The following is a 12,559-nucleotide window of genomic DNA, read 5'->3' on the forward strand; positions in this document are numbered from 1 at the left end:
AACATAATTTGATATTGGTGATAACAAAATTATTGAAAAAGAAATCTGTTAATTTCTCTGTCTTTCTGGGGTGCCTTACTATACAGGTAAATAATTATAAATCTCTTGAGTTGTAGCTAATCCAGTCTTCACTGATATGTAGGAACAAATTAAATGTGTTTTTCCGTATTTCCAGCTGCAATTACATATGTTTTTACATATATTTATGTTTTAAGTATACTAGATTTTCTATCTACAATGGTTTAAAAACTATTGTGTGATCACCTTATAAAATTTCTCTTGTAAAGTGGTGTAATGCCCCTTCAATTATTTGTGCTATACAAAAACATTAACATATTTTTAGAAAATAAAAAGTAAGTATGTTTTCTTTCCAGAGGAAAAGAGGAAGAAGAAGAGTGACAAACCAGTGGCTTTAGGAAATGAAGTAAGCCTGAAGCGATCAAAAACCTTTATGAATCTATTTTTTAAAGGAAGTCGTTCTGGAAAATTGAGTATAACTGGGAAAAAAGAAACCGAGACTCCAGAGGCGAAGAGAAGGTCAAAATCTCCATCACGCATGGAAACTGACAGTGATAAAGGTACCCTCTGCTTTGATAACCCTTTGGTTCTGTAAAGTAAATCATATTGCACTTTCTAGAAGGAAAATCTTATATTGTTCACAATTCTGATTTACTTGCCTTTTAAACGTAGCAACTTAGCTGTAGGATAAACAAATATTAAATTTTTCAAGGAGTGCCCACTAATAATCACAGTACAGAGGATTCAAATTAATGGAAAGGTACACGGTTTCAAATAAAGTTTTGAAACATCATTGAAGGAATGTGTTTGGCAATCCTCTTAGTTCTTTAAAGCAAGATGTTCTACCTTCTGTAAAATAAAGCCACTGCTACAATACTCTATGAACCACAGCCTTTTTAGGACACCTAACCTTAATCAAGAAAATTGTAAAAAAGTTTATAACAACAATATTGATAAATAGGTTTACATTAGAGTGACACTCTAGGAGGTTTTGTGATTGTCAACAATCGCTGATCCAATAGGGAATTTCATTTTCCTTATTTCCTCTTTGAAATAAGGTCTTGGTATTGACTCAAATTTCTACACTGCACTCATAAAGAAAAGGAGCAGCAGGCTAGATAGTTTTTCTGGCAGCTGTTGACTGAGATTAGACTTTTATCTCTGAGAAAATGTATCCAAGCTCTAGCTAAAAAAGACAAACATTAAACAGTCTTGAAAAGATCATACCTTGATTAAACTAAGAAATTTTTTCATACACTTTTTTTTCTTCCAAACCAGCTTCCTCTGGGGTTTTGGCTCCTTGAATTATATTTCCACATGAAGATGTGAAGTACTTCGCCCTAAAAGCTTGCAAAACATAATATGCTTCAGCTTGATAAAGGCATTTTACTTTTAGCGTCACTTACTGCTACATTGTTTTTGCTTTTTGTCTGGCAAGTATTGTGCCCCTACATTTTTTCCGGCCGTGTCCCATGCAAATTCATTCACATCAGATACTGACGACATCCTTCTGCTGCATCAGCACTACTAATGTAGAGTACCTCCACTCAATGAGGGTTACCACCACCCTCGGAGTGAGTATGTATGCCTCGGAGATCATTATAATGTGGCTTACCCAATTATTTGACCAATTTCACCCCTTACTACTTGCCCAATATGTGCCATCATTCTTGTTGTCTTGATGAGACTCCTGCATCAAGTTGAGAGTTGAAACGTAGTCAGCATGCATAGCAAACAAACAACATGTATGACATTGGCTTATTAGTTGAAATTGTGTTTGTTGTTTGCTATAAACACTCAAAGATTTTGTTGTCACCTCACACTTACTTGTCTTTTGGTACATTTGGTTATTGTTTCCTTGCTCACTGAGACACATTGCACGGATGTATTTATCTTGAACACTATATTAATGTTGGATGTTGATTACCGTCTAATACAGATTGCTCTTTGTACAGTAAGGTCTTACCAGTGAGTTTTACATCTTTATTCAGTTATTAATCATTAATTGCATTCAGCCATTTAAGCTGTTCCTCAGAAGTAGATTTGAATGAGACCAATGGGAACCATTATATATGAAGAACTATTAATTTCCCAGGTTATCTTAGGTCTAAGGGTTGTTCTTGCGCTATAAATGCCTGGTAAAACATCTGTAGCATGAGGCACACCACTGGCAAACTGATGGTCCGTGCATATTGTTATTTGTTGGCAACCTGTTTGCATCCATAGCATGATACCCACCTCTACTAACATGATGGCTTTTGCATAATGATACTAAACTCTTTGTTTTGTTGAAAATCTCTATATTAAGAAAAGAAAACAAATCAAATAATATCACAAACAACAACACAAATACAAAAAAAGCAGTCATCAAAATATACAATAAGGATGAAACCAAATGTGGCCAACAAATAATCATAAACAGCACTAAGGGGCACATTATACTGGAGCTGAAATCCAAGGTTCCTGTTTGGGGTCTGACTTCAAGGAACACGGGACTACAGTGATTTGTTGTCAACAGCGAACGGAGAGGTATCATTAAAGGAGTACACAGCCTACCGCTACTTTCGTTCCAGGGGGCCCAAATTTTTGTCCACTTGTACGGACAACCCCTGCTTTCATACACCGCTCTCTCAGCCTACATACACCAGTCCATATTGGACTCCCAATCCGAGCATGTCAATTCAACTCCCCCCTTCCACGTTCGCGTGATGTTACGCTTAGTAACCATGCAACCCAGGGAGACCCACAGTCGCTACGGCCTAGTCAGGTCAGTGGCTTCCCAAATATTCAAAAGACATAGTCTTGGAGTAGCCTCAATCTCCTTACCGCAAACCAGGGATAAAGCGGAGAATATCTCCCCCCAATACCTCATAAGAGTTGGACATTCCCACCATTGATGCAAAAAGGTGCCTACCTGGCCACAGCCACGCGGACATACTGGAGAGGTCAGAAGACCCATTTTAACCAAGACGGAGCTCGTGTAATAGGCCCTATGCAGTAATTTTAATTGGATTAATTTGAACCGGGACCGAATCGCAACCTCGCGAGGCGAAGCGAGGGCATCCCTCCAGTCCTCATCGTCAATGTCACCTACGTCTGCGCACCATTTTGTGCGGACTTTGTCAGGAAGGTCAGGTGAATTATTAAGGATTTTTCGGTAACTTAGAGAGATGGCCTTATCTGGAAGGTAGTCATCCAGGAGCCTGTCCTCCAAAGGGGAGGACACCGGTAGTTCGTCCCCCCTGGAAAGCGCCTTAGGCAGTGCGCTTCGCACCTGGAGATAACGGAAAGCTTTGTTCTCATGCAAGTGAAATTTCTGCTGCAGGTCACTAAACGGCACTATTCCACCCCCAACCCACAGATCGCCTAACTTGGACAGTCCAATCAAGTCCCACTTATCAAACCCGGGCTGACGCCAAAGCAGACTCCAGCAACAGGAATCGAACAATGGTGTTGCTTTCGTAAGCCTACCCTTTCAGCCGAGGGCCGAATTCGCCGCGTGCCAGATGGAGACAGTCGTGGAGGTCGGAGTGAATTTTGGTTCCAGTTTTGATCCCCCATAGAGTGCCCTCAAGTAAGTGCCAGGCAGCATATCGTGCCTGTCCATTCTACATGCAGGGTCGGTAATGGGCCGATGCATCCAATGATTGAGAACAATAAGTTGATCTGATGGCCGGTAGCGCTGTGTCGCCATCATACCAGCTCTTGGTTAGTTTGGCGAGTGCGATTCGGGGTGGTCCATCGCTCCATAACAGGCTGCGAACTTTGGAGTCGATGGAGGCAAAATATTGAGGCGGGACTAAGTGTGGTGTATTCTGCAAAGCGTACAGAAAGCGTTCAGAAAGCGTACAGAAAGCTGGGAAGCGCCATCATTTTGTAGAGGGTTAGAGGGTTGCCCTCTCCAAAAGCGTAAGAGGAAGAGTCTTCAAATGTTGTACATCAGCTTTGCGGTGCTGAAGGGGGGGTAGCAAACTATGTTGATAGAAAATCTCTGTATCTGTCGTAATATAAATACCCAAGTATTGAAAGCCCTCTGTCACTATTTTGGCCCCACAACCCGGTGGGAGCATGGGGGGTGCCCGCTGAGGATATATATCAGGGACTTATCCCAGTTAATGGTATAGGCGGAATATTTTTTAAAAAGAGTAACTATATGGAGTACATAATGAATCGAAAATCTGGGCCTAGCCAAATAAAGCAGAATGTCGTCCGCGTAGAGGGACACTTTGTCCATCCACTCCGGTGACCAATTAAGCCCCCAAATCATGGGATCTCCCCTGAGCCATATAGCGAGAGGCTCAAACACTAGGGCAAATAACAAAGGAGATAATGGGCACCCCTGTCTCGTGCCCCGCCCCAACTCAGACTGCTGACCTACTCCCATTCACCTCAATTCTCGCCAGGGGTTTCGAGTAAAGGAGACGCACCCAAAATGATGCTAATTCTTGGTAACATGTGGGCATCAGTGACATTGCCACTGCTGATAAAAAGATAGTTCTGCACAATTGTGGTAATTTTAGAAATTCAAAAACAATTTTATTTAGTTTAATATATTTAAATGAATTAGACATTTAAATTCAAATTTAAGTTCATAGTGTTGAAGTATTTTTAGTTCTAAATTTAAATTTAACATAATATTATGTTGACAGATTGTTCTTGGGGTAAATAAGCTTGTTTACTTTTCCTTAAGCTTTACCATAGGGAGACTCAACAGTAGGGTTGGAGCTCTCCCTATGGTGATCTGTAGGGACAATGTAAAAAGATTATGAAACTTTATAATGAAATAGTAAACATATTTTATGTTGTATGTATAAAATGTAAAGCAAAATTTAAAATATGCTACAGCTCTGTTAACTCAATTTTGAATTAAATCTCTAACTAATTTCAATATAAAATTAATTTTTACAAATAATTTTTATGGTTTAAATTAAAAGAAAATAATTCCCAACTAATGTAAAAAAATAGGTGGGGCTGGGTTGGGTCTTGAGAGGGTGGAAGGGTAGTTTTTCGGGGTGGAGGCAGATTTTAGGAGACAGGAGGGTGTCAGGGTTGTTTGTAGGGCAAGGAGCAGTTTTAGGGTTCAGGACAGGGGTGGGCTGGATCGGGGTACTTAGCAGGTCTAGAGGACATTTTTTAGGGCTATGGGCGTGGGGCTGGTGTTGTGGTCGTTATTAGGGCGGGGACAGTTTTTGGGCTAAGGGCGGGGGAAAAGGGACAGTTTACAGGATAGTTGGCAGGTTTAGGCCTTAGGGCGAGGGGGCTAGGTCAGGGTACTTTTGGAATGTAGGGGACAGTAGTTGTTAGAGCTCAGGGTTGGGGGTCTGGGGTTGGGATAGTTTTCAGGGCTAAGGGTGGGGTGGGGGAAATGGGCTAGTTTACAGGGCAGGGGTATGATCTTTAGCACGCATGTCCTTTTACCCATCATTTCTTTACCACGAAATTGCATGGTAAAGACATGTGTGCCAAAGACATGCTTGGCAAATGCATGCGTGGTAAAGGCATGCATGGTAAAGACGCGGTCGTGGTAGAGACCGCGTGGTACAGGCATGTGTTGTACCATCATACAACCCTTGCAAGTATATGTATTTTGTAAATGTTCTTTCTCCCATAGGAAAGCATTACGCATAAAAACGCACTATTGGTTAACTGTGCTAAAACTGTAAAGTCTAGAACGAAAAAGTACTTACCTGATAGCGAAGTACCTGGGTTCAAAATATATATAAAGATACCTGTTATTTTTCCAAATTGGTGTGGATCGCCTTTTTGAGTGTGTGTATCATTTATGGACTCTGTGTGTTCTACAAATGTCTGACACTCCTCTCTGATAAGCCTAAGGCTGGTCGACCACGCTACCCTAGATAGAGCCCCTTGGGATTGCTAGTGCAAGTCCCTGTCCACTCATAAGGGATACCTGGACTCTTTACACAACATACCTCTTTTTTAGTATACTATGTAAAGAGACCGCTTCCTGCAGCTGTCCAAACCAAGGAGGCTTGAGGTGTAAAGCATGTTTAAAACAGAGATTTAAAAAAAGTCAACTAATTAGAGGACGCAATTAGAAGTAACTTAAAACCTAGTTAGACAATTTATATTTCCACCCTTGTGGCCTTCCAGACTGCCAAAAACGTGCTTCTTCTGCAGATATATTACTGGCGAGTCCATTCTGTGACATAAGTGCAGCTTGAGGCTACGTTTGCTTTAAACAAGGAAAAGAGCAATTTCTTCCAGAAGTTTAACCATTTTCTGCATGATAGAATAAAATAGATAATAGTTTTAACGCGACCTCTAATTATTAAACTTTTTTAACAACGTGCTACTACAAATGATAGGTCACATTTTTAAATTGTTTGTATTCTTATTCTGTGTATTGTGATTACTGCCTCTGGAACAATATTGCCTTTAAATGAGACGACTTCTACATGGTGTCTTCACTAGGAGTTTACTGACATGAGATGTTTTCATCTTCACAGGGGCATCGCCTCTAAAACTATCAATCCGTAGGGTTCTGAAACGAGCCTGTCAGTGTTTCATCTCATCGACCATGGACCACAGTCAGTCATGTCTGGTCTGGATATACGTCTTCCTATATTGTATCAAATCCCTTTAACGTCTTTCACACAGACCAGCGCCATAGCGTTCACACCTTTCTTCCTGATGAGAAATATGATATCAATGCTCAAGAAAATATCGCCGCCTTCATCTGAATAGAAGAGGAAAGGACCCCACCAGTGATACTTCTGTTCTCCTGTGGGGAAATGAAGCTGTAACATCCCGCAGTTATAATTCTAAAGCTATCTAGTCGGTATCCAGTGGGTTGAACCTTCAGCTGTGCCACTGATGCGAGATCCTGATGGTTCACCGAGCATCCTGTAACTTATGGATCCAAGTGTAAGCCAAGCGCCACGCTGAAGTAATCATATCTGAATATCAGAAGTAGAAAAACAAAACAGCACTCTACCCTGTGAATTATGTCTAAGACTTTTATTCGGAACCTGGGGATGAATGGTGCCCCTCCTTGTCTTGAGCCTGGCCCCCTTTCTCAGCTCTAATGATCAGCTGAAATGCACAGCTTCCAGTCAGCACAAGCCACAACTTTCCATAGTAACGGGCCCTCTGCAGCTCCGCGTGGCCATAGAATGTCCTCTGAGGATATGTACTCACCGTCACAACAATCTGGAATCTGATCTGCAGACATACCCGGGCTAAAGTCTTACTATGACCCTGGCCAATGTGTCTCAAGTTCAACTCTGTCCTGCAGCCAGCTCTCAGCCATACTGATCCCAGACTGGACCTCGAGTGTGCTGCTCAAACTGCTGGATGTATTTGCGCCAAAGCAAGAGCTGGACGCACTCTGAAATAAGTGTTGTTCCATGGTGTAAATCTGGTGGAATTCCGTTCTGTGATTTTTTTTATATTTCTTTGCTAATGCAGTTTTAATGGGAAGCTCACATTTTGGAAAACTTAACAATATTTAACTTATCTGCATCTGTACGTTTTGCAAGTTTGCACGGTAGCAATTCATGATCTAAAATACTTTTACTGACCAGAGTCCCGATGTAAGTTACCTCTGGAATTTTCACACCCAGGTGGATTCATTTCTGTCTGGTGGTAGCAGAGCCTGACCGAACGAGTGTAGTTTAATGTATTTTATTAAGCGCTCGACGACACTGAAGAGAAACCCACCGTAAGGATTTCACATGTTTAAAAAATTCTATATGCTATATGCTTTACCCATATGTTAAGGCCTCGGTTTTCTACCGACGTGTTGATTAGACGTAATATTAAACATTAATAAATGGCTATTACCTTAAAGCTGTGCCCCAGAAACGTAAGCTCGCTCTGTAGGGCCAGGACGTGAAAGCTGGCTTCAGCTAACTTTCCAGAGGGCCAAAGTATTAGTGAGGTAACGGGGACCCCTCTATTGCATTCGAATTTGGCCCCTCTCTTCTTCGCATTGCCTTCTTTTCTGGTTGGGAGGTCACAACTGGCTTTCCTCTGTGATTGATAGAGAAGGAGCAGTAAGTTGACGTTGCCACAGCTTGATTGCAGCGGCCAGCAGTGTGCACAAGGCACATTCACATGCAGAGAAAAACAAGTAGCAGGTGGATCCATTACTATAGAACTAGTGTGCATAACATACATGTGTATGTTAACATACATGCCATTGATGGTGTCCGTTTGTAGTAGTACATTTCCCCCCCCAAAAAGATGTATATATTTATTTATATGTATAGTCACTGAAAAAACGAACGTTAAAGTAGCGTTAGAATTAGCTGAAGTATTCAATAATATAACATTTTAAACAAAAAAAACACAGAAGTTCACCAGTTCTAGTTGTAGGTATCTTAACCCCTTCCCTGCTCATGACGGAACCGTTCCGTCATGAGCCACGGTTGGCGTGTGCTCATGACGGAACGGTTCCGTCATGACAATCCTGTCGGCGGCCGCTCCGCCTGCGCGGCGCTGTTTCCCCGCCTGTGCGGGGCGACAACGCAAATGGGCGGAGTCATGACGGAACCGTTCCGTCATGAGCACAGCTCAACTGTGGCTCATGACGGAGCGGCTCCGTCATGAGCACAGGCCCACCGCGCTGCCCCCCTGCCCCCCCCCAGCGCTGCAGCGGAATGTCCGCAGCAGCGAAGGGGTTAAATAACGATAACTCGTGCACCAAGGTAACTATAACTCTCACCCCCTGGCTGCCAGCAACATTTTTCTTTATTTGACTCCTGCAGGTGCGATTTAGCCCAAAGGGGAAAAAAAGCTCTCCAGGCAAATCAGAATGCTCTATTTAGGTCGAGCCTAGTGCAGCGCGCATGCGCTACACTATGGGGAGGCATGTGGGGATCACTCCCGACTTCCCCCAACTTCCACACATTCTACTGGCCTTTGCGTGTGGCTTTCAAAAATGAAAGCACGCAAATAGCCAAAGACGGGTGCATGTCCCACCTTTTCTCTAAATGTTCACTCCCACGGCCTCCAGCTGTCGGGAGCAAGCAGCGGCGTGCAGGCTGCCAGCTGCATTCCTCCCTTGTTGTGGATCATCATGTTACAAATTAAACATAGCGCGGTCGCTTTCACTTTCGCGGCCGCGCGTGCTTGTCTTCCACACTTGTCTGTGGTTCTTTTTCATGTTCACTCCTTTATTTGTTTCTCGCACTTTTTAATTTGTCACGCTATCTCCCATTGGTTTATTTGATTGCAAGCACATTATTTATTTAATTAAAAGTCGTCGTCTAAAAAAACAGCGCATGCCTGCAAGGCAGGCATAGTCATGTCAGCTTAGCAGACCACTGCACTTCCGGAGCATTACCGGTGTGTATACAATGGACACTATGCTTCCAATTCTGGATCATTTCAGGTGTGTATACCATGGCACACTACGTTTCCACTTCCGGAGCATTACCGGTGCGTATACCATGGCACACTAGGCTGTTACTGCCAGAGCATTAACCATGTGTATACCATGGCACACTACGCTTCCACTTCCGGAGCATTACCGCTGTGTATACCATGAACACTATGCTTCCAATTCCGGAGCATTACCGGTGCGTATACCATGGCACACTAGGCTTTTACTGCCGGAGCATTACCCATCTGTATACTATGGACACGACGCTTCCACTGCCAGAGAATTACAGGTGTGTATACCATGGCACACTACGCTTCCAGTTCCGGAGCATTACCGGTGTGTATACCATTGACACTACGCTTCCACTTCCGGAGCATTACCGGTGTGTATACAATGCTTCCGATTCCGGAGCATTATCCGTGTATACCATGGTACACTAGACTTTTAATTCCGGAGTGCTACCGGTGTGTATACCATGGCACACTACACTTCCACTTCTGAAGCATTACCAGTATATATACCATGGCACACCATGCTTAAACTTTTGGATCATTACCATGGCACACTACGCTTCCACATCCGGAGCATTACCGGTTATACCATGGCACACTAGGCTTTTACTTCCGGAGTATTACCGGCGTGTTTACCATGGCACACTATGCTTCCTATTCCGGAGCATTGCCGATGTATACCATGGTACACTAGGCTTTTACTTCCAGAGTATTACCGGTGTTTTTACCATGGCACACTACGCTTCCACTTCTGGAGCATCACCGGTGTGTTTACCATAGAACACTACGCTTCCACTTCCGATTACTAAAAATGCCTCACTTCCGGAGCATTACCGGTGTGTTTACCATGGACACTATGCTTCCAATTCCGGAGCATTGCCGGTGTATACTACAATAGGCTTTTACTTCTGGAGGATTACCCGTGTGTATACCATAGCACACTACGCTTCTACTTCCGCAGCATTACCCGTGTGTATACCATGGCATACTAGGCTTCCACTTACGGAGGATCACTGGTGTGTATATCATGGCACCCAACACTTCTACTTTTGGAGCATTACCGGTGTGTATACCATGGCCATTACGCTTCCACTTCCGAAACATTACCGGTGTGTTTACCATGGCACACTACCTTTCCATTTCTGGAGCATTACCGTTGTGTTTATCATGGCACGTTATGGTTTCACTTCCGGAGCATTACCGGTGTGCATACCATAGCACACTACGCTTCCACTTCCGAATACTGGAAATGCTCCACTTCCAGAGCATTACCGGTGTGTTTACCATGGCACACTACGCTTCCAGTTCCGGAGCATTAACGGTGTGTATATCATGGCATACTACGCTTCCACTTCCGGAGCATTCCCGGTGTGTATACCATGGACAGTATGCTTCCAATTTCCAGAGCATTACCCATGTATACCATGGTACACAAGACTTTTAATTCCGGAGTACTACCGGTGTGTATACCATGGCATACTACACTGCCACTTCTGGAGCTTTACCGGTTTGTATACCATGGCACACTACACTTCAACTTTTGGAGCATTACCGGTATGTATACCATGGCACACTATGCTTCCACCTCCGGAGCATTACCAGTTTATACCATGGCACACTAAGCTTTTACTTCCAGAGTATTACCGGTGTGTATACCATCGCACACTACGCTTCCACTTCTGGAGCATTACCGGTGTGTATACCATGGACACTATGCTTCCACTTCCAGAGCATTACCGGTGTGTTTACCATGGCACACTAGGCATTTACGTTTGGAGCATTACCGATGTGTTTACCATAGAACACTGCGCTTCCACTTCTGGAGCGTTACAGGTGTGTATACCATGGCACACTACGCTTCTACTTTTGGAGCATTACCTGTGTGTTTACCATAGAACACTGCGCTTCCACTTCCGATTACTAAAAATACCTCACTTCCAGAGCATTACCGGTCTGTTTACCATGGCACACTACGTTTCCAGTTCCGGAGCATTACCGGTGTGTATACCATGGACACTATGCTTCCAATTCCGGAGCATTACCGGTGTATACCATGATACAATAGGCTTTTACTTCCTGAGTATTACCGGTGTTTATACCATGGCAAACTACGCTTCCACTTCCGGAGCATTACCGGTATGTATACCATGGACACTACGCTTCCACTTTCGTAGCATTACTGGTGTGTATATCATGGCACACTAGGCATTTACTAACAGAGCATTACCCGTGTGTATACCATGGCATATTATGCTTCCACTTCCGGAGCATTACTGGTGTGTATACCATGGCACACTACGCTTCCACTTCCGGAGCATTACTGGTGATTATACCATGGCACACTATGCTTCCACTTCTGGAGCATTTCGTTGTGTATACCATGGCACATTATGATACAATGTTATCCTGTTCACACATACAATTCAAAATGCGTAGATGCAACTTGACCACACCAGTAATACATACAGAGTTCTTTAGTAATACTGCATATTCGTTATTCTTATGAAAAACGCAACCAGTTGGCTGGTTGCGTTTTTCATAAGAATAAAGAATATCCAGTATTACTAAAGAACTCTGTATATATTACTGGTGTGGTCCAGTTGCATCTATGCATTTTGAATTGTATGTGTGCACAGGATAACATTGTATTGTTTTGCTTTAGGGTTTTCCCTATACGTATTGAGGGGTTACAGGGGTTTCCCCTTTCCTGTATAGCACAATTCCGACCTGTTCATCCATACACACTTAACGCATATCCGCTGAGCGCCATCACTTCCTACACACTAAAACCCTTATTGCAGTTGTCTACCATGGCACATTATGTTTCCACTTCTGGAGCATTACCGGTGTGTATACCATGGCAGACTACGCTTCTACTTTTAGAGCATTACTGGTGTGTATACCATGGACACTATGCTTTCCATTCCGGAGCATTACCGGTGTGTATACCATGGACACTATGCTTCCAATTCCGGAACTTTACCGGTGTATACCATGGTACAATAGACTTTTCCTTCCTGAGTATTACCAGTGTGTATACCATGGCACACTACTCTTCCACTTCCGGAGCATTACTGGTGTGTATACCATGGACATTACGGTTCCGGAGCCTTAATGGTGTGTATACCATGGCACACCAGGCATTTACTTCCGGAGGATTACTGGTGTGTATACCACAGAC

The 12,559-nt window shown here is 43.3% G+C and overlaps 1 protein-coding gene across 3 annotated transcripts in view; it reads left to right on the forward strand.

Annotated features, from left to right (window-relative positions):
* Positions 1 to 12,559, forward strand: part of PDZD7 (PDZ domain containing 7) — a 573,233-nt gene that overhangs the window by 314,001 nt on the left and 246,673 nt on the right. For all 3 annotated transcript variants that reach the window (XM_085606490.1, XM_085606491.1, XM_085606492.1), the window contains one exon: positions 375 to 578. In XM_085606490.1, the coding sequence (XP_085462616.1) occupies positions 375 to 578 (204 nt within the window). The remainder of the gene's footprint in view (positions 1 to 374; positions 579 to 12,559) is intronic.

Source organism: Triturus cristatus, chromosome 1_2 (genome assembly GCF_964204655.1).
Source record: "Triturus cristatus chromosome 1_2, aTriCri1.1, whole genome shotgun sequence".
Lineage (NCBI taxonomy): Eukaryota > Metazoa > Chordata > Amphibia > Caudata > Salamandridae > Triturus > Triturus cristatus.